The sequence below is a fragment of the Phoxinus phoxinus genome (assembly GCF_949152265.1).
Source record: "Phoxinus phoxinus genome assembly, chromosome: 25".
Taxonomy (NCBI): Eukaryota; Metazoa; Chordata; class Actinopteri; order Cypriniformes; family Leuciscidae; genus Phoxinus; species Phoxinus phoxinus.
The window spans coordinates 12,618,652-12,641,140 of NC_136900.1; the positions used below are offsets into that span (position 1 = coordinate 12,618,652).

At 37.0% G+C, this 22,489-nt stretch overlaps 3 protein-coding genes across 6 annotated transcripts; 2 read left to right on the top strand and 1 right to left on the bottom strand.

Moving 5' to 3' along the window:
- The first annotated feature begins 810 nt into the window (after positions 1-810).
- On the top strand, positions 811-11,773 carry ric8a (RIC8 guanine nucleotide exchange factor A). Of its 4 annotated transcripts, none has more exons than XM_079603079.1 (11): positions 867-1,091; positions 3,113-3,160; positions 3,442-3,459; positions 5,620-6,246; positions 7,131-7,225; positions 7,734-7,884; positions 8,611-8,706; positions 9,153-9,297; positions 10,486-10,630; positions 10,727-10,846; positions 10,944-11,773. In XM_079603079.1, the coding sequence occupies exons 1-11, from the start codon at positions 1,002-1,004 to the stop codon at positions 11,077-11,079; spliced, it is 1,671 nt and encodes a 556-aa protein (XP_079459205.1). In that variant the 5' UTR covers positions 867-1,001; the 3' UTR covers positions 11,080-11,773. The 4 variants fall into 4 exon arrangements, with proteins under 4 accessions (XP_079459206.1, XP_079459205.1, XP_079459208.1 ...); XM_079603081.1 differs by lacking the exon at positions 867-1,091 and adding an exon at positions 2,598-2,627; XM_079603080.1 differs by lacking the exon at positions 3,442-3,459 and having other exon boundaries at positions 811-1,091.
- A 390-nt stretch (positions 11,774-12,163) lies between these two features.
- On the top strand, positions 12,164-17,526 carry psmd13 (proteasome 26S subunit, non-ATPase 13). Its single transcript, XM_079603187.1, has 13 exons — positions 12,164-12,441; positions 13,017-13,095; positions 13,179-13,213; positions 13,384-13,439; positions 13,556-13,599; positions 13,682-13,768; positions 14,256-14,427; positions 14,632-14,711; positions 15,402-15,527; positions 15,671-15,733; positions 15,907-15,987; positions 16,206-16,322; positions 17,312-17,526. Exons 1-13 carry the CDS (start codon positions 12,341-12,343, stop codon positions 17,405-17,407), a joined length of 1,137 nt encoding a protein of 378 aa, XP_079459313.1. The 5' UTR covers positions 12,164-12,340; the 3' UTR covers positions 17,408-17,526.
- Positions 17,527-18,507: 981 nt separating this feature from the next.
- On the bottom strand, positions 18,508-19,823 carry cox8b (cytochrome c oxidase subunit 8B). Its single transcript, XM_079603188.1, has 2 exons — positions 19,604-19,823; positions 18,508-18,749 (listed from the first exon to the last, which is right to left on the bottom strand). The coding sequence occupies exons 1-2, from the start codon at positions 19,718-19,720 to the stop codon at positions 18,639-18,641; spliced, it is 228 nt and encodes a 75-aa protein (XP_079459314.1). The 5' UTR covers positions 19,721-19,823; the 3' UTR covers positions 18,508-18,638.
- Between the last annotated feature and the right edge of the window lie 2,666 nt (positions 19,824-22,489).

Below are 22,489 nucleotides of genomic sequence, written 5' to 3' on the forward strand. Positions count from 1 at the left end.
CATGTAACACATTAATCACATATTTCAGATAACATCTCAAAAGATTTTTGACAATAGGCTATATAATGTAGCCTACCAGTAATCCCTGTTTAGCAGCTGTTGTCTTTAACCCTTTCATGCATAGGTCACTACAGTGGCCAGCTATTCAAAAAGCCATTTCTTTCGTATATGCATGGGTTTTGATTGCACAGCTGCACATCAACCACTACAGTGGACACTAGTGCATCATCCTATGCACTGCCATCAAGCCGTTGTGTGCGGATTTTTTTTCTTCTCCAAACCAAAATTAAGATTAAGATTAAGATTTATTTAAGGTTAAGGCTAAGGTAGGCTAGGCTATGTATTGTCCCAGAGGGAAATTTGTCTTGGGCTCAAAAATACAGCCACTGTAAAACAAATAGTAGCCTAAAATGACAAAATAACACAACACAATAACACCATATAAAACATAAATTGGAAAGAGGAACGACAAGGGAAACATTTGTATAAAAAATTCAGATCTTCTTTTTCATGCCCAAAGAGCAATAAAAACACAAAAATCCTGACTGAAGTCGTCGTAACTCGTCTTCATGCATGAAAAGGTTAAGTCTCGATGTAAATTTTATTTATTTAACTATCTACTTTAGAGTTAATTTAGAGTTTCGGACGAATTTTAAATAGTCTTTCTGGACTACATAATCCATCACCCTCAGCAGCAAGTATACCAACAAGTTCCGCCTCCTGCAACATGATTGGCTGGTGTGTGGCTCTCACATGCGATCTGTGATTAGACCGTTGAGACGTCGTTCAAACAGCCGCACCAACCACAACAGACAATCCGGGTCTTGTCCGTGTGGAAGGCTTCACTACAAATCCCATGATTCCCTGCAGTGATCTTCGCAATCTTCCTTTAATCGCATCATCCAGCAGCTTCTGGATCGCTGGGATAAAGCTGGAGGATTGAAGCTGATTTTGTTTACATGATTTTTGGCTCTTCCTGAAAGCTGAAAGGTGGAACAGCGATGAAAATGGACTTAAATGCCATCATAGAGAAGATGGAAACGGGCGAGCAGGACGCCGCACTGACAGCTTTACAGACCTATAATAAAGAGGTACATATCAGATACATGTAAATCAGGACTGTTATAAGATGATGCATTTCTATTTTCTAGAATGAAGTGTCTGTTTTGTGCCTAGGGGAAATGTTTCTTTTTCAATACTAATTATTAATATATTATATATGGAGAGAGTTTGCTGCGCTGACATTTGGATGATACAATAATAGATCCTCAGTTTTGTAAATATTGCATGAAAAACACCATCGACTAGGAGCTTCCATGGTCAGATTATACATTATGTTTTGTGGGGATGTACTAATTGCAATAGTAACAGAAATAAAATGAGTGTCGTTTATCTTTATAGATGTTTATCTGGAGAATAAACGAATATTCAAATAATAAAAGAGAAATATCATATTCAAATAAAGAATAAAATAAGTACCTTATGGAGTCAGTAAATTGATTTGTTCATGTTGTCCTGACAGGCATTAGGAAAGCAATTAAAACAGCCTCAAATAAAGCTGGTGGGCTCTAATGTTGTGGTCAGACTCATACTCATCATCCAATGTCAACATACAGACCTTCCCTCGATCTATCTTAAAAAAAACATTCCTTTCTAGCAATATATTCTCATAATTATTATACGTATTACATAATTAACCCATTTGACTCCCATATGAACTAAATATGTTATGTACCCTTATTTTGTCCTTTTTTTTAGATCTTGTTCCTAAAATCATAACAAAAGGACTCAAAAAGACACGCGGCCTTTGAATTCTTTACAAATGATCCGTATAGGAAATGGGTTTGTAGGTACATTTCAATCAGTATAACCTAAAAAGTCATACGACTTGAAAAACTTTTCTGTGACGTCGGCTGGATTAGCACTCAAGCAACACAAATAGATTTCTTAGTCTGATCCTGATGCTTCGTGAGCCGGTATCACCGAGGTTCATGCAGTTAAGCGCTCTAATCGTACTTTAGGACAGAATTGATGTGACAGTGATACATAAAGAGGTCATGAGTTAATATTTTAATATTAGCAAAAAAATGTATGCTTTTTTTGTTATTGCCTCTGCAATTAGATCTATTTTCTTAGTTTTTTTACACTGCATAACGTACACATACAGTATGTTTTTCCAAAAATGTGCCATTTTTTACACATTAGGTCAGATTTACAAATATACGTTTCATTGCATTAAACATACCAAACTTGCAGTTAATTTCAACCAACTAGGCCTACAAACTTTTTTTGCTGATGTACTGTATGTTAAACAAGTTCACACAGGTATCAGAATAATGTTTTAATAAAAAACTGAAATAGATTCCACTTGGAATTCAGTAACCATTGTTATTAGCGACACCTGTGGCTGTTAAGTGAACTGCAGCCACCAACGTACTACTCGTACACACAGCGTACTGAACTTGATTCAATACCTCTACTCTATATATTCACTGCAAAGTTCTGCCAAGAGGCGCTTTCCTCTCAATATCAAAACGAACACACACAAAAAAACACTGTGTGAGAAATCCTCTGATGGATATTCTACACCAACTCTGCAATTCACCAGCATCATGTCGACTGATGAGGTTGTTGAAATTATGATAGTTTGATTATAAAAGTATATTTGTAACTATAGATAGATCTTGCTATGTGGGACTAGTTTGAATCCATTTTCTTTGATGACACATTGACATTATTTACAGTACAGAATGGCTCTTTCAGCATATCCTAAACGTTATAGTTTCATGTCTAGAACGAGTAGGTCTCGTCACATGCTTTTGATTTTCCCGGCAAAAACGACCCGAGTCATAAACCGTTCACATAAAAAGTCAGTCAACATGCTTTCAAAGCCAACCTAGGAAGTCGGAGAAGGTCTCGTTTTTAAAGTTTAGTTAGGCTACAAGCTGTTGACACTTGGCAAAAAAAAAAAAAAGTGATTAATACATGAAAATTCTTATATAACCCCTTTAGTTTATTTTAGCTGCAACTTAAAAGTGTCTTTTGTATTCATGCATAAATGTATCTATTTGTATTTCACAGTTGTCTGAATAATGTTTTTTCTCTCTTTTAGAAATCCCAGTGTTTTTTGTTTACCGCTGGGGAAGAGGAAGACAGAGAGGTAAGCCTTACACGACATCATAATGCAAACGGTCAGCAATTCAACCTTGAAGAACAAGCTTCTTAATACTTTGTCTTGCCATTTTAGATACGTTAAAACATGACCTTTAAGTATTCATGAATATTGCATTGCCAAATGTCTTGAATTGATTTGCAATAAATGTAAGAAGCTTTTGTGCTTATATCAGATGACATTAACTGAATCTTGTCTTAAAGCACTGTTGTGATGTGTGTCCTCGCTTTGACTTTATGTGCACTTTTTTTGCTTGCCTTTTGTGATAGGATGGACATTTGAAAGAGGTATATGTGTAGCTCAATGTTTTGGATGTAGTATAGCATTAGCGTAGAACCCAAAGCCTATTTCTCATTACTGATTGACCACTGAACAAAGAAGGTTTCATAACTTCTTCACATGATGCGAACATTCCAAAAATATAAAGAAATACTCTTTGGGGTGTTGTAACATGACACTGTGTTGAGATGGTTGGATAATGTTTCATGGGAATCAATGTGGTTCAGAAATTAAATCTTTATCTGTATGCTGCTGTCCCACTTCATTTGCATTGTTTACACCAGTGATATTTTCCTATTTCTGCCCATGGTCGATCGATATGGGTTTTTTAATGGCCAATGCTAATATCAGGACCAGTGGTTCTCAACTGATGGGTCACAACCCGAATATGGGTCGCAGGTCTGTTCAGAATAAAATCAATTCTTAATCCACACAATAAAACTTAAGTCATATATTCATGCAAAAATAGCATAGCTTTTAAAAAGAGATTTTGTTTTGGTGCAGATTTGACTGTTTTTTAGTGTTATTATTGTTAACTAAAACTATTAAAAACATGTATTTTAATTGAAATAAAGCTGAAATAAAAAATTATATAAATATTAGTTAGTTGCAATAAAAACTTAATGAAAATAGAAATGTTGCCTTGGCAATAAACTGAAATAAGTAAATTATTAAATGGGAATGAATAAAAACTGTATTTAAAACTAAATAGCATTGCTTAAAAAACACATAATGAAATGACTTTCCATGAACGTGGAAAATAAAGATTTAAAAATAAAGCTAATTCATAATAATAATAAAATGGATCCTTATTGTGAAGTGTTACCATTATTTTCAGTGTTCAGTTCTGTGGTCACTCTAGTCTAGTTCCTGAATTGCATTTTGCTGGGCACATTTTTGCTTTTGTCTCTAATATGAACTGGCATACAGTGCCCTTCATTGCTGTTTTTGACTCTGGTCTCTGACATAAAGGCTGACTCCTGTCATTTTAATCATTGTTTTCAAAAGTCCCATCTGCAGCAATGTAACGCTTTACAAAAAGCACCATACAGTAAATCACAATGAGATGTACAGACTAGTGTTTTTCAAACCATTTGATGCCAACGACCTCCAAACATGATGATCCCCTTGTAAAAAGACTACATTGCTACTGTATTCGGCTATCACTGTGTGTGATGTCACAGACAGGTTTCAAACAGATGATCAGATCTGGTTTTGTTCATTGCTTGACTGGGTTATGTAAGGACGTGTCACAGTTGGACTCCAATTTGGTAACTAAACTCTACAGTGAGACAGTCGGAGGTCTTGGCAGTGAGGCACAGTCAGGGAGAATTTGAGGAGTTGTCAATCATCCACCCATGTATTTATAGCGAGCTGTCCACTATAACAATAATAAATGATACCTCTCAGGAACTTAAATAGATTGGTGCAGGGATGACGTCAAAACCCAGAAGAATACTCATTCACTCATTCGTCTATTTTAATATAAAATAGACACTACTGTTCAAACGTGTGGTGTCAAGAAGATTTCTTTAAATAAATGAATACTTTTATTCAGCGATGATGCTTTAAATTAACCAAATGTAACAGCAAAGACATTTATAATGCTACAAAAGATTTATATTTCATTTCTATCTCTATTTCATAAATGCTGTTCTTTTGAACTTTTTCTATTCATCCAAAAATCGTGAACAAATGTATCATTGTTTCCACACACACACAAAAAAAATTCAGCAGCACGAGCACGACTGTTTTCAACATTGATAATAATAAGAAATCAGCATATTAGAATTATTTCTGTAGGATCATATGACACTGAAGACTTGAGTAATAATGCTGAAAAGTCAGCTTTACCATCTCAAAATACATAGAAATCAGATATTTTAAATTGTAATAATATTTCACAATCTTTACTGTTTTTACTGGATCAAATAAATTGGAGAGCAGAAGAGACTTCTGAAACATTTGAACTATAAAGTGTGTTTTATATTTTTTTAATAGTTTTTGAATTTATATTGTAGTTTTCATATTGTTATAGGCCTACTCTTTATACAGTATCTCTCTCTCTCTCTCTCTCTCTCTCTCTCTCTTTTCTCTCTCTCTCTCTCTCTCTCTCTCTCTCTCTCTCTCTCTCTCTCTCTCTCTCTCTCTCTCTCTCTCTCTCTCAGCGTCTGGGTGAGTTAGTGTTGGGCTTCCTGGAGAGAGACCTCCAGCCGTCCTGTCAGCTGGCCTGCCTGGAAACCATCCGTATCCTGTCCCGTGACAAGAAGAGCTTGGCTCCCTTCGCCACCCGCCACGCCATGCAGATCCTGATCCGACACGCCGGCCTTGGGCAGGGTGAGGGCGTCACGCCTGAGATCCCGGACCTGGAGGTGGTCGTAGAGGCCCTGAAGTGCTTGTGCAACATCGTGTTCAACAGCGATGCGGCTCAGGAGGCGGGGGCGGAGCTCCAGCTGATCGCGGGATTGGCCGAGAGGCTTAAGCAGTGCCGCGAGCCGCAGTGGAGCCACGAGGTGCGATTCTTCGACCTGCGCCTCACGTTTTTGCTCACGGCCCTGCGCGTGGACGTGAGAGCCCAACTGGCACGCGAGCTGCGGGGTGTTAGCCTGCTGTCGGAGGCTCTGGACGCCACCATTGGCCTCTGCTGGCCCGACATGTACGAGGTGGCCCGCGCGGGATTCGACGGCTGCTCAGAGCTGCCCCTGCTGGGGAGGCAGGAGACTGAACGAGCCATGGAGATCCTGAAGATCCTCTTTAACGTCACATTTGACTCCAACCGCCGCAAGGTGGACGAGGTGAGGCTGTGTTTGCTGTCACATTTAATTGTGTCAGGAAACATTATGTAGTCAAACTGTGACAGTGCTGCTGTTTCCTACATTTTAGTGCCCTGATTATATGCAGCAATAGAAACTTTGGCCAATTTCAATGGGTGAATCTCACGAAACCGGCAAAGAACTTGTTCAGCCATATTTCACCCTAAAGAAAGAGACTTTTAAAGTCAAAAGAAAGAAAGAAAAATATACTGTGTGTGTGTATACACACACAATATATTTAGAATATAATATACAGAATATACATATAGTATATTCTTTGAAGACAACAATGTCTTTTTTTCCCTTTTCATGGCAATACAAAAAAAAATTTGAATATCGTGTAAAAGTTCATTTATTTCAGTAATTCAACTTAAAAGGTAAAGGTTTCACCTGTACAGTAAAAATTATTACTAATGTACAGTATTACAGTACATTTTCAGGATATTCTCATGTACATGTATTCAAAATATTTCACACAAACTCAAACAAATGCTTCAAGTGAAAATCAGTCATCAAACAATTTGACTGTGTACTAGCAAAGATGCATTTCATATTGAGCTGCCTATTGAGACTGGTGTACTAATTAAAAAGCAAATACTGATATATTGTGCATGTTATTTTGTTATTTCATGTAATAATGTTATTTTATGATGCTTGCCTTTTAATAAGTCATTTTTAATATTTAAATTTTCTCATAATCTTTAAAAAGGCATGTACATTTCATTCTTACAAGTTGCTGAATAAGCATTACATAACTGCAGCAATTAGATCTGCTCTCTCAGTGTAAATAACACTGTTTAATTAGTCAAGCGGATCTAATGTGGTGTGTGTGTGTGTGTGTGTGTGTGTGCGTGCGTGTGATGCAGGAAGAAGCAGCCACTTACAGACACCTGGGAGCCATACTGAGACACTGCATCATGAGCACCTCAGAGGGAGAGGAGCGCACAGAAGAGATGCACAGGTGCCCTTGCACACACACAAACACACACATGGTGGGTTTCCATGTTTTATGGGGACTTTCCATAGACATAATGGTTTTTATACTGTACAAACTGTATATTCTATCCCCTAACCCTAACAGCCCTCAACGATACATTTCTGAATGATTACATTCTCAAAAAACTCAAAAAATCTCTCCACAAGGTCAAATACTTCTGGTATTGCAATCTTTGTGGGGACATTTTATCACCATAACATAGGATTGACCAGGAACGTGGACACACACACACACACACACACACACACACACAGCAGGCCAGAAGATCTAAATGCAGAATGGTTTATGGAAGCAAGTATACCGGTTCTAAAACACAACCAAATCAAGGAAAGTTGTGTGACACATTAACACACTGGCACAGATTCTCATGTCTGATTGGTAACAAATTAGAGCACATCCACAGAGACCTCAGTCCCAACTAATTAGTCAATTTGTAAAGGGAAACTAAATCTGATGTGAATTTGTGTTACAGCCACACGGTGAACCTGCTGGGGAACCTGCCGCTTCCGTGTCTTGACGTTCTGCTGATGCCTAAAGTCCAGCAGGGCTCTATCGAGTACATGGGCGTCAACATGGACGCCGTTATGGTGCTGCTGGAGTTTATGGAGAAAAGACTCGGCCGGGTGAGCACCTGAACAAGTATTCGGCTAATTTTTCAAAGCATCTTTAAAAAGGTTCAAACATATTTTAAAGCAGTTTTAATGTTCATCAGCAGACGAGACAGAACAAGACATGAAGTGATAAATCGCATTTCTTCAATGTTAATCTGAGTGACCGTTGCAAATGTAAACATTGCCTCACATAAAGACATTTTCTTTGTCATTTGATGGGTAGCTCTGCCCAAAGTGAAGTTTCATTGGTTCAAAATCCTACTTAGTGATGTATTACATTTACATTTAATAATTTAGCAGATGCGGTTATCCAAAGCGACGCCTGAAGTATTTATATCTCAACTGCTTGATTGCTAGTATTATCGCTAAATGTAAACTGTTTTCTCGCCCAGCTCTAATCTGCTAAATGCAACTATTGTGTGATATAAAGATGTTATAAATATTAACACCATGATTTTCTGTAAAGCTGCTTTGAAACAGTGTCTATTGTGAAAAGCGCTATACAAATAAATGAGACTTTACTTGACTTGTCGTACCTGGTTAGGTTGAGGTGAAAAACCTGCAATGAAGTTATTTCTTTTCCGAGAGCTGCTCTAGACCTGTTTGCGCTGGCTGGTGTGTTATTGTTTTTGTGCTGTGTGTGATGGGAACACTTTGAGGGATTTCTAGACCAGGACACAGCTGGAGCTCCAGTGTTAAACAATTGAACTCCTCCACCTGTTGATGTTGTATTTCCAGGGAAACAAGCTGAAGGAAACCCTGCTGCCCTCATTAAATCTACTAACGGAGAGCGCTCGCATCCACAGAGAGACCAGGAAGTTCTTACGAATGAGGGTGAGATTGTGAACTTCATTGAAACATTGGCCGGATTTACTTTCAGCATGCGCCAGCGCAACCCCTCTTTCGGCGTTAAAAACTACTGTCAGGATTTACTAAAGACACGCAGTGAAAAATTAGCGCTGAAAAGGTGTGGATATGGTTATTTAATCTCTCTAAACTGAGAGTTTCCCTTTCAAATGCAAAATTTATGGGGGGAAGATTATTTAAATGAATCACGCAAGGTGATTTCCTGAGTTTTGTGCTAGTCAATTTACTGGTATTTGCGCCATTATTTACCGCCCATCATCAGTTGCATCATCGGTTGCACATCATCAGTAGATCACGCGCAGAACTTTCTCTCATCTGCGCTTTTTTACAACGCTAATTTTCCCCGTTTAGTAAATGTGGCCTATTTTCATTTTGGTCATGATGGAGTATGTTTGTGTTGTGTGTCTACGCAGGTGCTTCCCCCATTACGAGATGTCAAAAACAGACCTGAGGTCGGTAACGCTTTACGGAACAAGATAGTGCGTCTAATGACCCACATAGACACGGACGTGAAGCACTGTGCAGCCGAGTTCCTGTTTGTACTGTGCAAGGAGAGTGGTACGTCAAACACTACAATATCATTACAAGTACACCAAACGTGCGTTCACACTTGTAGTTCGGTTCTCTCGGATATGTGACCCTGGATCACCAATCCAGTCACAAGTCGCACGGGTGTATTTGTGGCAATAGCCAACAATACATTGTTGGCCAAAATTATAGATTTTTCTTTTATCATGCCTAAAATCATTAGGATATTAAGGAAAGATCCATGAAGATATTTCCTACCGTAAATATATAAAACATTTATTTTTGTGAGTGAATGCAGCACAATCACGAACATAAATGGACTCAATGTTCTGATTTTTTTTGCACCCTTAGATTCCAGATTTTCAAATATTTGTATCTCTGCCAAAAATTGTCCTATCCTAACAAACCATACATCAATGGAAAGAGTATTTATTAAGCTTTCAGACGATGTATAAGGCCGTGTGTCCACCAAAGCGTTTTTAGCCAGCTGAAAACGCCTAGCTATGGGCGCTTGAGAGCATTTTGGCAGCGCAGCATTTTTTTCAGTTGAGAGTGAGACACTTTCCTTGTTATGATACGGAATATCCACGAAAGTGTTACTTGTATCTCATATCACACATATTTTGTTTCTGTGTTGATTCTATATTAAAATGCCGATACAATGTAACGTATTTTCTCTGGCTCTTATATAATTTTATTCCGTTATTATGCTGCTTGTTGTCATCTGTTGACGTTGTACAAGCAGAATGTGGCGGTTGGTCGGTGTGTTATTAGTCCCGCCCCTCCTCCACTGTGATTGGACGGTTGGGTAAAAAGTCACAGTGATGAGCGCTGCGGTTTACCCAAAGTTGAACATTCTTCAACTCTCAGCGACCTGTAAAAAATGCGGCGCTCCCATTGAAAACAATTTAAAAAACACGCCAGCCGCGTGAAAAAACGCTTTGGTGAACACACGGCCTAAATCTCAATTTCAAAAAATGGACCCATGTGACTGGTTTTGTGGTCCAGGGTCACATATATACAGTAGTCAACATTTGAAGTGGATCAAAACCTTTCATCAAAGTTATACATGCATTTTGATACCCGTTCTTGTCTTAGGACAACATCGATTAACTTTTTTGATCCGCTTCAAATGTTGACTACTGTATTTGAACTGTATTTGATTTATTTTGAAGTCGAAGAGAAATAATAATGGCCATTTGATCCACTGTGAATCAGTTTCCAGGTTTATCAAGTACACGGGTTATGGTAACGCGGCGGGGCTCCTGGCCGCTCGAGGACTGATGAGAGGCGGTCGAGACCCTGGACATTACTCTGAAGATGAGGACAGCGATACTGAGGAGTACAGAGAGGCAAAACCTCAGTATGTCATGAATAACACTGTGAGATATCAGAATGGCCATAATGGATAGAAAAAATCAGAGATGTTTGTGTGTGTTTTTTTGTTTATGTTGTACAGTATCAATCCAGTGACTGGCCGTGTGGAGGAGGAGCAGCCCAACCCTATGGAGGGAATGACCGAAGAACAGAAAGAATGCGAAGCCATGAAACTGGTCAACATGTTCGACAAACTCTCTAGGTATTAAAGCGATGTCAGAAAACCCCAAACTTTCAATGTGTCTTCAAAATAGTATGACGTCAACTGTTAAGTAATTGCAAACATGCTTTTCTTTCAGGGAGCAGGTGATCCAGCCAATGAAAATTGGAGCTGATGGTAAAATGACTTCGTTGGAACCACAAGAGCTTCGTTTTTTAGCCCGCCAACACTTCGGAGAGTGCAATAATTCTGACAGCGACAGCGACACAAACTAATCCGAGTCTTTTAACAGGACGGATAGGATTGCTTATCAAATTTTAATCAAAAACAAACGTTTTTGATTAATTATATTATGGAATTGAATCTTTTGACACTTTAGGATTTAAATGCTTGGTTTTTACTCCTAAGGAAAACACCTGGTGAATGTTATTTCATTTCATTTGAGGTTTATTGTGTTGGCCTGTCTTTAGGTAATATTTTCTGTACAATGACAGTGAAAACATGGTTTGTTTACACAGTGCTAGTTTTACTAATATAACAGAATTATTAATTGAATGGAACTCTAACTTATTATACATCACAGGAGCACAGATATTATTTTTCATTTAGAATGTCAATGTGAAAACTGGATGATGACAGTGATGGAGCACTGATATTTATTTATTTATTTGATTTTAGGATGAGCTGAGCAGGAGCATTTTTAAAGTTATGATACATAGATAGTTTATAATATTTTACGAGGAAAAACGGTTCAACTTTTTGGTTTTATGCAGGACTGGGGCATATAAAGCCTCCTGTGATCAACTCTTCTTTGGTTCCTTGTGGTAAAGGGATGAATTGCTGTATATTGTTATTGGTGGCCTGTGTAATTGTGTATGAAAGACTGAAGGGAATGTTGTATGATTTGTATCACGTTGTGTTAAAAGAAATTTATTGTGAGATGATAATAAAAGAGCTGAATTTGTCATTGTCTCATTTGAAATGTTTTATACACACACTATTGATAATTAAATTGTATATTTCTATATTTTAATATTATTGTTGTTGCTATTTATATGATTTAAAAAATATATATATCATAATACACAATAAATATCATAATATTATACATAAAGGTATATATATATATGATTTGTATAAATTTGTATTATATATTTATGTATATATAAATGCTTTTTATTAAATACAAAAATGGATAGAGACACATATATTGATCCGTATACATTTGTATTATATATTTATATATATAAATACTTTTCTATTAATTATAAAAATGGATAGAGGCACAAACAAACAAAAAAGCACAATTTCTTTATTGTATTATTAATGTATAAAAAAATGTAAGGGGAAGACGTCTGTGCCAAAGACAGTCTTTACGGAACTGTGTTTGCGTTTCTGTGTATCCTCCGCTGCTCTAGGTGGCGGTAGCGCTCTGTTCACCTCAGCGTCCATTTATTTTTTTAGTGCAGATTTATTCGTGACAGCAGCGAGAGCTTCATTTTTTCTCTCTCAAACAGTCAAAGATCTACGTTCAAGATGAAAGATGTCATCGGATACCTTAAACAACAGCAGAGCAAGAGCCCGACGACCGAGATGGCCGCGGAGTGGCACTCGCTGGAGGATTTTTACAACAGAAAGTAAGAATGATGTCTGTTCAGTGTGTGAGTCTTAGCTAGCTGAGTCATTTAGCATGCTAAGCTAAAGGCAACTTATATTACTTGCACAATGGATAATAATAATCTATGTTATCCACTTTGAATTGTGTTTTAAAGACCGTGTTGGTCGTTTATTTGCGTAATGGTTTTATATTTGTTGATATAGTTAATTATTGTAAAATGAGTTCTAGTGGCTAGCAATTCATTGCTGAAGTGAGATATAACGTTATTTGTTATATGCCCCATTTGTTGTTTTCAAGTGTTTCAGATAAGATTTATTGAGGGATTACAAAATTATAAAGTAGACCGTTTCCCAATGTAATACACTGCTAAAACCATGTTTTATTCATTTAAAGGGTGCAACTCATGGGTATCAAATCAGTGACTGCTCGAGTGTCTGAACATATCAGCCCTTCAGTTGATAGATAGATGGATAGATAGATAATTGGGAATAGATATATAGATATATAGATAGATAGATAGATAGATTAAATCCACATGTTGAGAGTAATATGAATATCATATCATCTTCCCTTTGTTTTCTGCCTCTTTGACAGATTGTGGCATCAGTTGACTCTGAAGCTGACAGACTTTGTTCAGGACCCCTATTTCGCCAAAGGGGACGGACTCATTCAGGTATCCGATCACAATTCAGCTGCATTTGCACACTTCAGAAATGTGAGGTGAAACCTTTCATAACTCTCATTTGCTTCCCACAGCTCTATGAAAACTTCCTCAGTGATTTTGAACACAGGTAAGAAGCATTCCTGATGAGATTTCCCCATGCATGTGAAAACCGAATGTTCCAGTTGGTAATAATAAAGCAGTAGATCACCCTCTGCTCATTGTGATGCTCTTGTTGCTTCTGAAAGCTATTTATTGCAATTTAATACAAAAATAAATGATTATTTTTTTTCTTGACAGAATCAACCCATTGTCCTTAGTAGAAATCATCCTTCATGTTGCAAAACACATGACAGGTACATCATTATTTTCCAATAGTGTTGTTTGCTGACTTCCATCGCAAAGCCTACAGAGAGTGAACAAAAAATGCTACTTTGTTGTAATATTAATAACATGTCTGTTTTTTAAACAGATCCAAACACAGCCATCACCTTTCTTGAGAAAACAAAGGAGAAGGTAGCGAGTTGTTCTGTGTTTCAGCTCTTGAGTTTACAACGTGATTGGCAACATATTGAAGTCGTTGTCATTTTACTCTCAGGTCAAATCCAGTGATGAGGCCGTCATCCTCTGCAAAACCTCAGTTGGAAGCCTCAAGCTCGACATCAGCGATCTCCCAGCGACAAAGGTCATAATAGCATATATTTCTTTTCTTAAGGTGCAGCCACATTTGCAGTTGCTCTTTTCACGGGCGAAATCCTTCCATGTCAATAGAAATCTATGTGACCTCAACGGGTTTATAGGGTTGTGCCGATTGATCAATGATCAATCGTGAATCAATGATGGTCAGAGATATCACCAATGGCTGATGCATCAAGATGATAATTGGCTTGTTTTCCCATTAATGTATTATAATAATATTATTATTAACAGGCTAGCTATTATTATAATTATTATCAAATTAATATTAGGGCCTACAATTAATTTCCCTTCCCTAAATTCATAACATCACCACACTTAGACATTGAGGACACCTTATTGAAAATAATTTTAAAACCGACTACATCCCACATCAAAATTGAATTTGCAAGGTGATCTATTCACAAATTGGCAAGAGTGGCAATTGTATTTTAGACTTATTCATATAATTTTACTTATGAATAATAATTTTGCAGAAATTAATAGAGGAAGTGGAAGAGATGCTGAACAACCTCCCGGGTGTGACATCAGTGCACGGGCGATTTTACGATCTGTCGAGCAAATATTACCGCATCATTGGGAACCACGCTTTGTACTACAAGGATGCCCTGCGGTACTTGGGGTGTGTGGAAGCAAAAGACTTGCCTGGTAAGTGTTCTGACTTCTGCATGATGTTTACATTTGACCAGATACTTAAAGCGGAGCCCTCTAGTGTTGGCTCAGCACATCTACTGTAATCTTTAGAAAGTAGAATTGGATCTGCATAATTTCTGGTGAAAATATGAGAAGATGCAAATGCAGTTGGGATTGTGGTGTGATGCTCACTCCAGCTTTGTGCTTTTCTCACCACAGAAGCAGAGCAACAAGAACGAGCTTTCACGTTAGGTCTGGCCGGCCTGCTCGGGGAGGGGGTGTACAACTTTGGAGAACTGGTTAGTGCCTGTCATTGTACTGGTGTTATTTTAGTATTATTGTGTCAGTATTTACATACGATTTATTCATTTTCATTTTATTTTAAGTTTTAGTCATTTTGTTTGTTCTTTTTTTCTATTTAGCTTAAATTTTAATTTAAATTTTTTTAATTTTAGTTTTATTCATATTTTGAATGAGATTTTATTTTTAGTTAGATTTTTAGTAATTTAGTCATTTCGTGATGTGCTTTTGTCATTTTATTATTATATATTTTTTTATAATTACTTTTTGTAAAGGCAAATATTTGCTATTTAGGTTTCATTTATTTCAGTTTTAGTGTTTATTTATTTCCAGTTAATAATTTTAGTGCCTCAATTGCCAAGTCAACATTAAAAAAATGTTTAGGGTTTTATTTTATTTCAGCTTTATTTCATTTAACAGATTTTTTTTTTTTTTTACTTTTACCTAATGAAAATAACTCTGCTTTAACTTATACATTTTATATCAGTTAGTTGTAAAATCAACATTTCTAATTTTTTATTTGTATATTATAGATTTTATTTTATTTCATCTTTTTCATTTAATGAAATTTTTAATAGTTTTAGATTTAATTTTGAATAAATGAAAAAAGAACTGCATTGTACTGTGATATATCTCCTTCATTGGCGGCTGCTTTGTTTGCTCTAACAACATGAGTTTGATATTTCAAGCTGATGCACCCTGTCCTGGAGTCACTGAGGAACACAGATAAACAGTGGCTGATAGACACGCTCTACGCATTTAATGCAGGAAACGTGGAGAAATTCCAGTCCCTGAAGACCGCATGGGGCCAACAGGTGAGCAGATGACTTATTAAATGCAAATGAAAAGCTGTCATTTTTTTTCTTCACTAAAAATATGTTGAAGAGGATTTCCGGTAGACATTCATATATATTGTTAGTAAGTGAACCTGTATGACTTTTTCTTTTCCTCCTCAAAGCCTGATCTCGCAGCTCATGAGGGCAAACTCATGAAGAAGATCCAATTACTCTGTGTCATGGAGGTATAAATGCTATTTATTACAAATGTAATGAGCTGGTAAACTCTAAGTCCTTATAGTATTATTTAGTTAAGCAGTACATCATTATTTGTTAATTAATTATTAACTGGCACAGGAAGAGTTAATACTTTGAGTAAAACCGTGCTAACACAGTTAATGATTGATTGTCTTCATAGATGACTTTCACACGGCCAGCCAATCACAGGCAGCTGACGTTCCAGGAAATTGGACAGAGTGCCAAAATAGAAGTGAACGAGGTTTGTCTTTTACTTTTGAGTGTGTGTGTGTGTATATGTTATATACATATGAATGAATATATATATGAAGACACTGCATTAAATAGGTAACATATATAACATTTACAGCTAGTGGTAATGAAGTGTTTTCTGTGGCCAGTCACCATAAAGTGTATTTAATCCAGGACTCGAGTTAATCTGTGTCTGGGAGATGTTCTTATCATTGTCCTTTCCCTCAGGTGGAGCTGTTGGTGATGAAGGCTCTGTCTGTCGGACTGATCAAGGGAAGCATCGATGAGGTGGAAAAGAAAGTTCACATGACTTGGGTTCAGCCCAGAGTGCTGGACTTGCAGCAGGTATGTCCACCTCCACAATCTCTATATATTTTCGGTTTTTGGCGAGTATCCTTGTAAGCACAGTCTTAAATTAGTTAAAACGTTTTACAGGATAGTTGTTTACCAAGTCAAGTCATCTTTATTTGCTTCACAGTAATAACATGAAAGTAATACAACAAAGTTTGTTTCTAGAAGAAAATTGCGTCATCGTCCACCTGAAGGCAGATCAATAATATTGTTGAATATTAAATTTACCCAACTAAGCAAGCCGAGTCTATTTTTGCTGTGCTGCTCACGCTCAATTAAAGTGAAAGCACACGTTTAATGGACAAAATAAATATGATTTCACAGAATTTGCACAGAATTTGCACGTCTAGTGACTGGAGTAGGCTATGTCAGAAAAGAAAATGAAAATGTACCCATTTAAACTTGTTTTTATTATTCAGTTTGGGTAAAAGTATATGGTGTTTTATAATAAAAAAAAATATTTGTGTGTGCTGTAAAGTGGTTAGAAAAAATGAAATCGGTATCGGCAGGTCAAACTCAATGAAAAATCGTAATCTGCCTAGAAAATTGTAATCTGTGCATCTCTAGAGAAAATGAAAGAATTTTAATTTCAAGTGAATGTAAATAGTTGTGAGAAAATCAAATCAGGTCTTAAAGTGACAGCAGCCTATTTAACCTGCTGCAGTCTGTCATTAATGTTGATCAAAGAACATAAGAGAAATAAATAAATTCACTAAAATTAAGAGTTCTATATTTTGAAAACCTTTAAATGGTAAAAATTATGAGTTTGTTATACTGTAATGTTGAATGGGTAAAATTAATTCGGTAGAGACATTATTGGTATCGGACCAGAGATTCTAGCTTTTATTAATAGTACTTAAGTAGAAAGATGCCATTAAACATTTAAAATATAGCATTTTGTGTTGTTTCCACATTGTTATTTGTATGTCTGTGTTTTTTTCCTATGCCCAACACAAAGGATTTTTTTTTCCCCATCTCCACAGATTAAGGGCATGAAGGATCGTCTGGACGTCTGGTGTGGGGATGTTAAGGACATGGCCATGTTGGTGGAACAACAGGCTCAGGACATCCTGACTTAGAAGTGTTCTTCACCACGACCATCTGAACGTTCCCTTACATTGCATTCTCCACAAGCCTCAGTTCTTTGTTTGATGCGTGTCAGTATCTTCATTGTCATTAAAGTAACTTGTTTTCACAATCATTGTTTTGGGGGTTTTGTAAATTCTACAATCTCTTTTCAAAATATCATCTTTTATGTTCTGCAGAAAAAAAAAGTCACAAGTTTAGAATGATATTGGGATGAGTAAATGATGACAGAATATTATTTTTTTGCGTAAACTATCACTGAGGCTGATTTTTTTTTTTTTTTTTTTTTTCTACTCACTAAAACATAATTACAAGTATCAATATATACATTTGTATCAATTTAATGATTAATAAGGCATCTGTATTGCCCATTGAGAATTGCACTGTCATAGTGAAGCCCTGAATTGCTTAAGAGCATTTAGAAATGTGACATTGCAACTCTAAAATCTAATTTGAAATGCAGTTACACCCACATCCTGCTCTGAAACAATGGACCCGTGCTATAAAAAAAAGCAGTCCAAAATCATCCTACATGATAAAGTAGATGACGTGATGTTTTCCCTGAACACTTTATTTCATTTTGTATCCTAGCAACACACTTCTGCTGTGTCATATGCAAGGTACATTTATATGCATCTGTTACAAATATCGAATCGCTATCTTCATCTGCAATCAACAATAACTTTTTTTCGTTTTAATAATTGGAGGATTCCTTCCCAGATTTGTTTATCATGTAGTTACATGCATTATGCATACAACTGGTTTATCCAGCATGCATGCATTCACCGTTTATTCTGACATATGTAAATAATTTCCAAAAAAGGCTTTACATGATTAATCTCAGTATGGAAAATATATAATTTTAGAAAAATGGTCACTTTAACTTGTGCATGCAATTAGTGTCCTTATTGCCATTTTTTACTTGCAACAAACATTTAAAATGTCTGCTTTACTTTGAATTGTTTATTTATGATATAGTTGTATTGGAAGTTTTTTTTTTTACCTTCCATTCTCTTTTCAGAATTGATTGTCCTTCTGCTAGTTGACTTGTGATCATCTAACAGCAAACAAACATTAAAGCAACATAGCCATGTACATTTTAATATATTTTAATCTGTGCAGACCCGGTGCCAACAGTTGAGGCGTTCAAGTACAATCATTTATTAAAACATTCAAAGGTTAAATAGGCTTCGTAAGGAGGAATGCTCAAAGATATATAGGCATTTATTCTTGGGCTGCGCCAGAAGGGTTCTTGTAGTGCTCCAAATGTGACAGGATCCATCCAGAGGGGCCCAGGATGGTCACGAAAAAGGCCCCCAATGCAATGACTTGCTCCTGCATTGAGAACACAGTAACAGTAGTGAGATGCAGAACTATATTAGTCTATAATGGGGTTGTTTGTTTTATTTTTTTAGGTGGGGTGGGGTGTATTTAGTAATAGACTATCCAAACTTTTTCCCATGCATTAAACTCAAGCATGTTGTATTTTTGGTGCCTTTTTCCTTAGAGAATACAGTTCAATGTGATTTTTATTTGGGCAAAATAGTAGTGCAAAACTTTCCCAGGGAGATAAAATCTGAGGTATTTGTGTTTTGGGACATGGTAGCTATTATAGCTGGTCTAAAATGGTCTTAAGCTGGTCCAGGCTAGAATACCAGCAAAAAACCGGTGTTAGAAACAAGTCTAGTTGGCTGACTAGCAAATGACCTGCTAAAAACAGCTGCTCCTCCAAGCCACTATTCTAACCTGGATTTCCAAACAGGGGTGAACTCTATTTTATCCGACAGGGTCGTACAATTGGCTGCTTTCCAAAAACGTGTAAGGGCACGAAGCTTTTTAAACACATTCATTACATTACAGACTCTAATATTAATTTCTTCATTTTATGACTATGAAAATGTCGACATGATAAAAGCTGGCCCCGCGCGCCATTTGCACACTGTACGTGAGCGCGCAAACAGGATCAATGGCGTTATCGGCATTAGTCCCGTCTGACTTTTAATACATGCCTAAGATATTATTCACAGGTTTTCATAACAGAATTAAACATTTGTACCACTTCGCCTATTCATGTATTTAGGTAGTTGCTCGATAGTATCCATAACTTAACGTATTTCACAGACCGTCACACCTCGCGCGCGCAGTCAGTCTGGTGGTAAAGTGCGCAGTTAAAGTCAACCCACACTCACCCCAATGGACAGCACATGTTTGGCTGGTTTGGCTGAAATGTTGACTTTGGGGATGATTTGATGTCTCATCGCACCCCTCAGCAGGTTGAAAGAGCAATTAAAGGCTGACATTGTCATGTTGTTGGATGTATCCAAACGGTAAAGTATGCGCCACTTGCGCGCGGCTCGACTGGTAATGCGCCCTACAGAGAAAGCGAGACGAGAGTTGCAATTTCTTGTCTACCTGCCAACTCCTATTTAAGGTCAGGGCGAGGAAAAAATAAAAGGGAATGTGTGTTTGCCAATCCGCTTCGAGTGTGATAAGCTCGGTCTATTTAATTGGCTGTCCCGCTGCAGTCAAGATGGAGAGTCTTTTCGTGCCTGCAGTCAGATGGATGCAACCTGCAAGATGTCTTAAAATGTCATTTATTCTCTACGGTGCTCTAAAACAGGAAGAACTGAACCACAGAAGTTAGAAGGCAAAAATGCAGCCTATTTCGTACGTATTTTTCTGCTTGTTTTCCATGCTTCTTGTTATCTTTAAATAACAAGATTTACAATATGTTATCTGTTCATTTCCATTTTTATCCAAAATTGTACTTTGTTTGCTTACATTTCAGTGTTATATTGTATTTTTACTTGTAGCCTATTGTAACAAAAATAACTAGCTTACTGATACTGACAATACTGATAATCCATGTCCTTGCTCACAGTAAATGGGTCCATTTCAAAATGTAGGCTATACGTAACTCATAAAACACTTGTAGCCTACTGTTGAAAAACATGTTCAATAATGAACTATTAACTTAGGTTAACCACTCCTTCTGCCTCGCCAATAATGTACCAGAAGATGGAGCTATATGATTTTTATTCAGCAAGGATTGGCCCATTAAGTTGACGAATTATTATAAATCAAAGCTGTTCTTTCCCACTTTCACCAAAGAATCCCCCCCCAAAAAAATCTACTTTTAATCTGCTATTTTTAACATTACGCACGTGTTTCTTGAGCACCAAATCAGCAAAATGATTAAGAATGTTTGTGACTAGATTGAAACTCATCGCTCTCACATTAAGTTACTGTTTAGAATGTAGTCATATTAAAGTTTTTTTTTTTTTTTAAGTTATTTGAAATTGTAATAATATTTCACAATATAGGCTACTGTTTTTAATTCATTTTTAATTAAATAAATGCTGCCATCTTACCGATCCCCAAACTTGATGCGTTCAAGTCTCCTGGGAAGTTCCTATTTACGAGATGGTAAGTCGTGTTTATCATAGACATCATATAGATAGACGCCCTATCGACCGCTACTGCCTATTAGCGCGGTCGAGCCGTGGAGCCGCCATCTTAAACCGGTCACCCGCTCCACTCAGTGTATTCTGTATGGCCGGTGCAATGAGCTGTCAGCGCATTTAATTAATCATAACTCACTGAATACCGAACTGATTTTCATGCGGGGGTTTTTTCTGCAAATGTCATTCATGTAGCTATGATACAGGACACATGGTTCGGCATATTTTAATATTCATAGTAGGCTTAACAGTAATATAATATTCTGATATAAGATATAAAGTGACCAGACGTCCAGAATCATAATATGTGATGTAACGTTTGGATATAAGGTATTTTATAAATCACACACTATAAATATGACAAAGAAGCAGAAACAGAGTTGCAGTAAAGTAAGATATTTTAATAAGTTGAAGAAACAATAATGATTTGTGACACACACACACACTCTCTCTCTCTCTCTCTCTCTCTCTCTCTCTCTCTCTCTCTCACACACACTCGATTTGCGCATCGCCGACGCCGTCATGTGTGTATTACACAGGTAACTTAACGTTAACGTTATTAACGTTACATTGCTTCCTGATATCACATGCGCAAACACAAATAACCTATATTTATATATGCTTATACTGCAGGGCCGTTGAATGCTTGTATCTGATAACCGAGAAGCTCTTGTAATTATTACTTTACCCCACCTCTCCATGCCGAGTGATGCAGTAAACATAGCCTAGCTAACGTTAGCTGGCTACGATTTCAGTACAGTAATATCAAAGATCCTTGCTCCTCCTCAATTATCTGGTAATATTATATTCACAAAATACAACCAAACGTACGGTAATGTTAAAATTTACTTGTTAAAAGTAATCCCGGGCCCTATTTGCGCTGGTCCGCCGATTAGAACAGGAAAATGCTCCACAGTGCTCTGGAATCTAACTGCTGCTAAGCAACGAAACTAGGAGTACGACCGGTTTAAGATGGCGGCCGTATTTCTCGGTGCCCAGCGGCCAATAGGGCTGTTTGTTGTATTCCGCCACGTTTCTACTGACATGCCCACAACTCGTAAAGAACTGGGCTTAAGAAAATCTCGAGCTTCTTACTCGAATGTGGTGGCGTTCATGTGCGTTCAGCTCGTAAATACGATATTTCCGACATGACTTGAACGCACCACGGTGTATAGCATTGGCTAAAATAGTACACACACAACTTTAAAGATGAAAATTATAGTTTATAATGAAAATAAATTGTACAAAGGAGTGAATTCTGATCTTCATAGTCTTTTGTAATACCTCTCAGTTCTTAAATTACATCATCCTTCAGGAAGTGACATCATATTTGGTGGGAAAACAGCACAAACAAGACAAATTCGGATGTTTTGATGCATTAGACTGCAACTTTAGCTTTTAATGTGCTTCCTGCAAGTCTCCCTGCCCCTGTTTTAATAATCATGCTGTAATTGACCATGTTAAATTGCCTGTGCTTTACCAGAGCATAATATCTAGAAGTCTATAGTATATACCCATTGTGCAAATACTTCACAGGCATATTCAGAATGCTTTGCTGCAAAATGATGTGGCCTCGAGAAAGTGAAACTGGCTAAAGACTTTAAAATATCCACT

Coding starts and splice junctions, on each gene's coding strand:
- ric8a (XM_079603079.1), top strand. CDS start 1,002: ATGAAAATGGACTTAAATGCCATCATAGAGAAGATGGAAACGGGCGAG. Junction 7,226..7,733: donor CGCACAGAAGAGATGCACAG/GTGCCCTTGCAC, acceptor TTTGTGTTACAG/CCACACGGTGAACCTGCTGG. Junction 7,885..8,610: donor TGGAGAAAAGACTCGGCCGG/GTGAGCACCTGA, acceptor TTGTATTTCCAG/GGAAACAAGCTGAAGGAAAC.
- cox8b (XM_079603188.1), bottom strand. CDS start 19,720: ATGACAATGTCAGCCTTTAATTGCTCTTTCAACCTGCTGAGGGGTGCG. Junction 18,750..19,603: donor AACATGTGCTGTCCATTGGG/GTGAGTGTGGGT, acceptor TTCTCAATGCAG/GAGCAAGTCATTGCATTGGG.
- psmd13 (XM_079603187.1), top strand. CDS start 12,341: ATGAAAGATGTCATCGGATACCTTAAACAACAGCAGAGCAAGAGCCCG. Junction 13,769..14,255: donor GCGATCTCCCAGCGACAAAG/GTCATAATAGCA, acceptor ATAATTTTGCAG/AAATTAATAGAGGAAGTGGA. Junction 14,712..15,401: donor TGTACAACTTTGGAGAACTG/GTTAGTGCCTGT, acceptor TGATATTTCAAG/CTGATGCACCCTGTCCTGGA.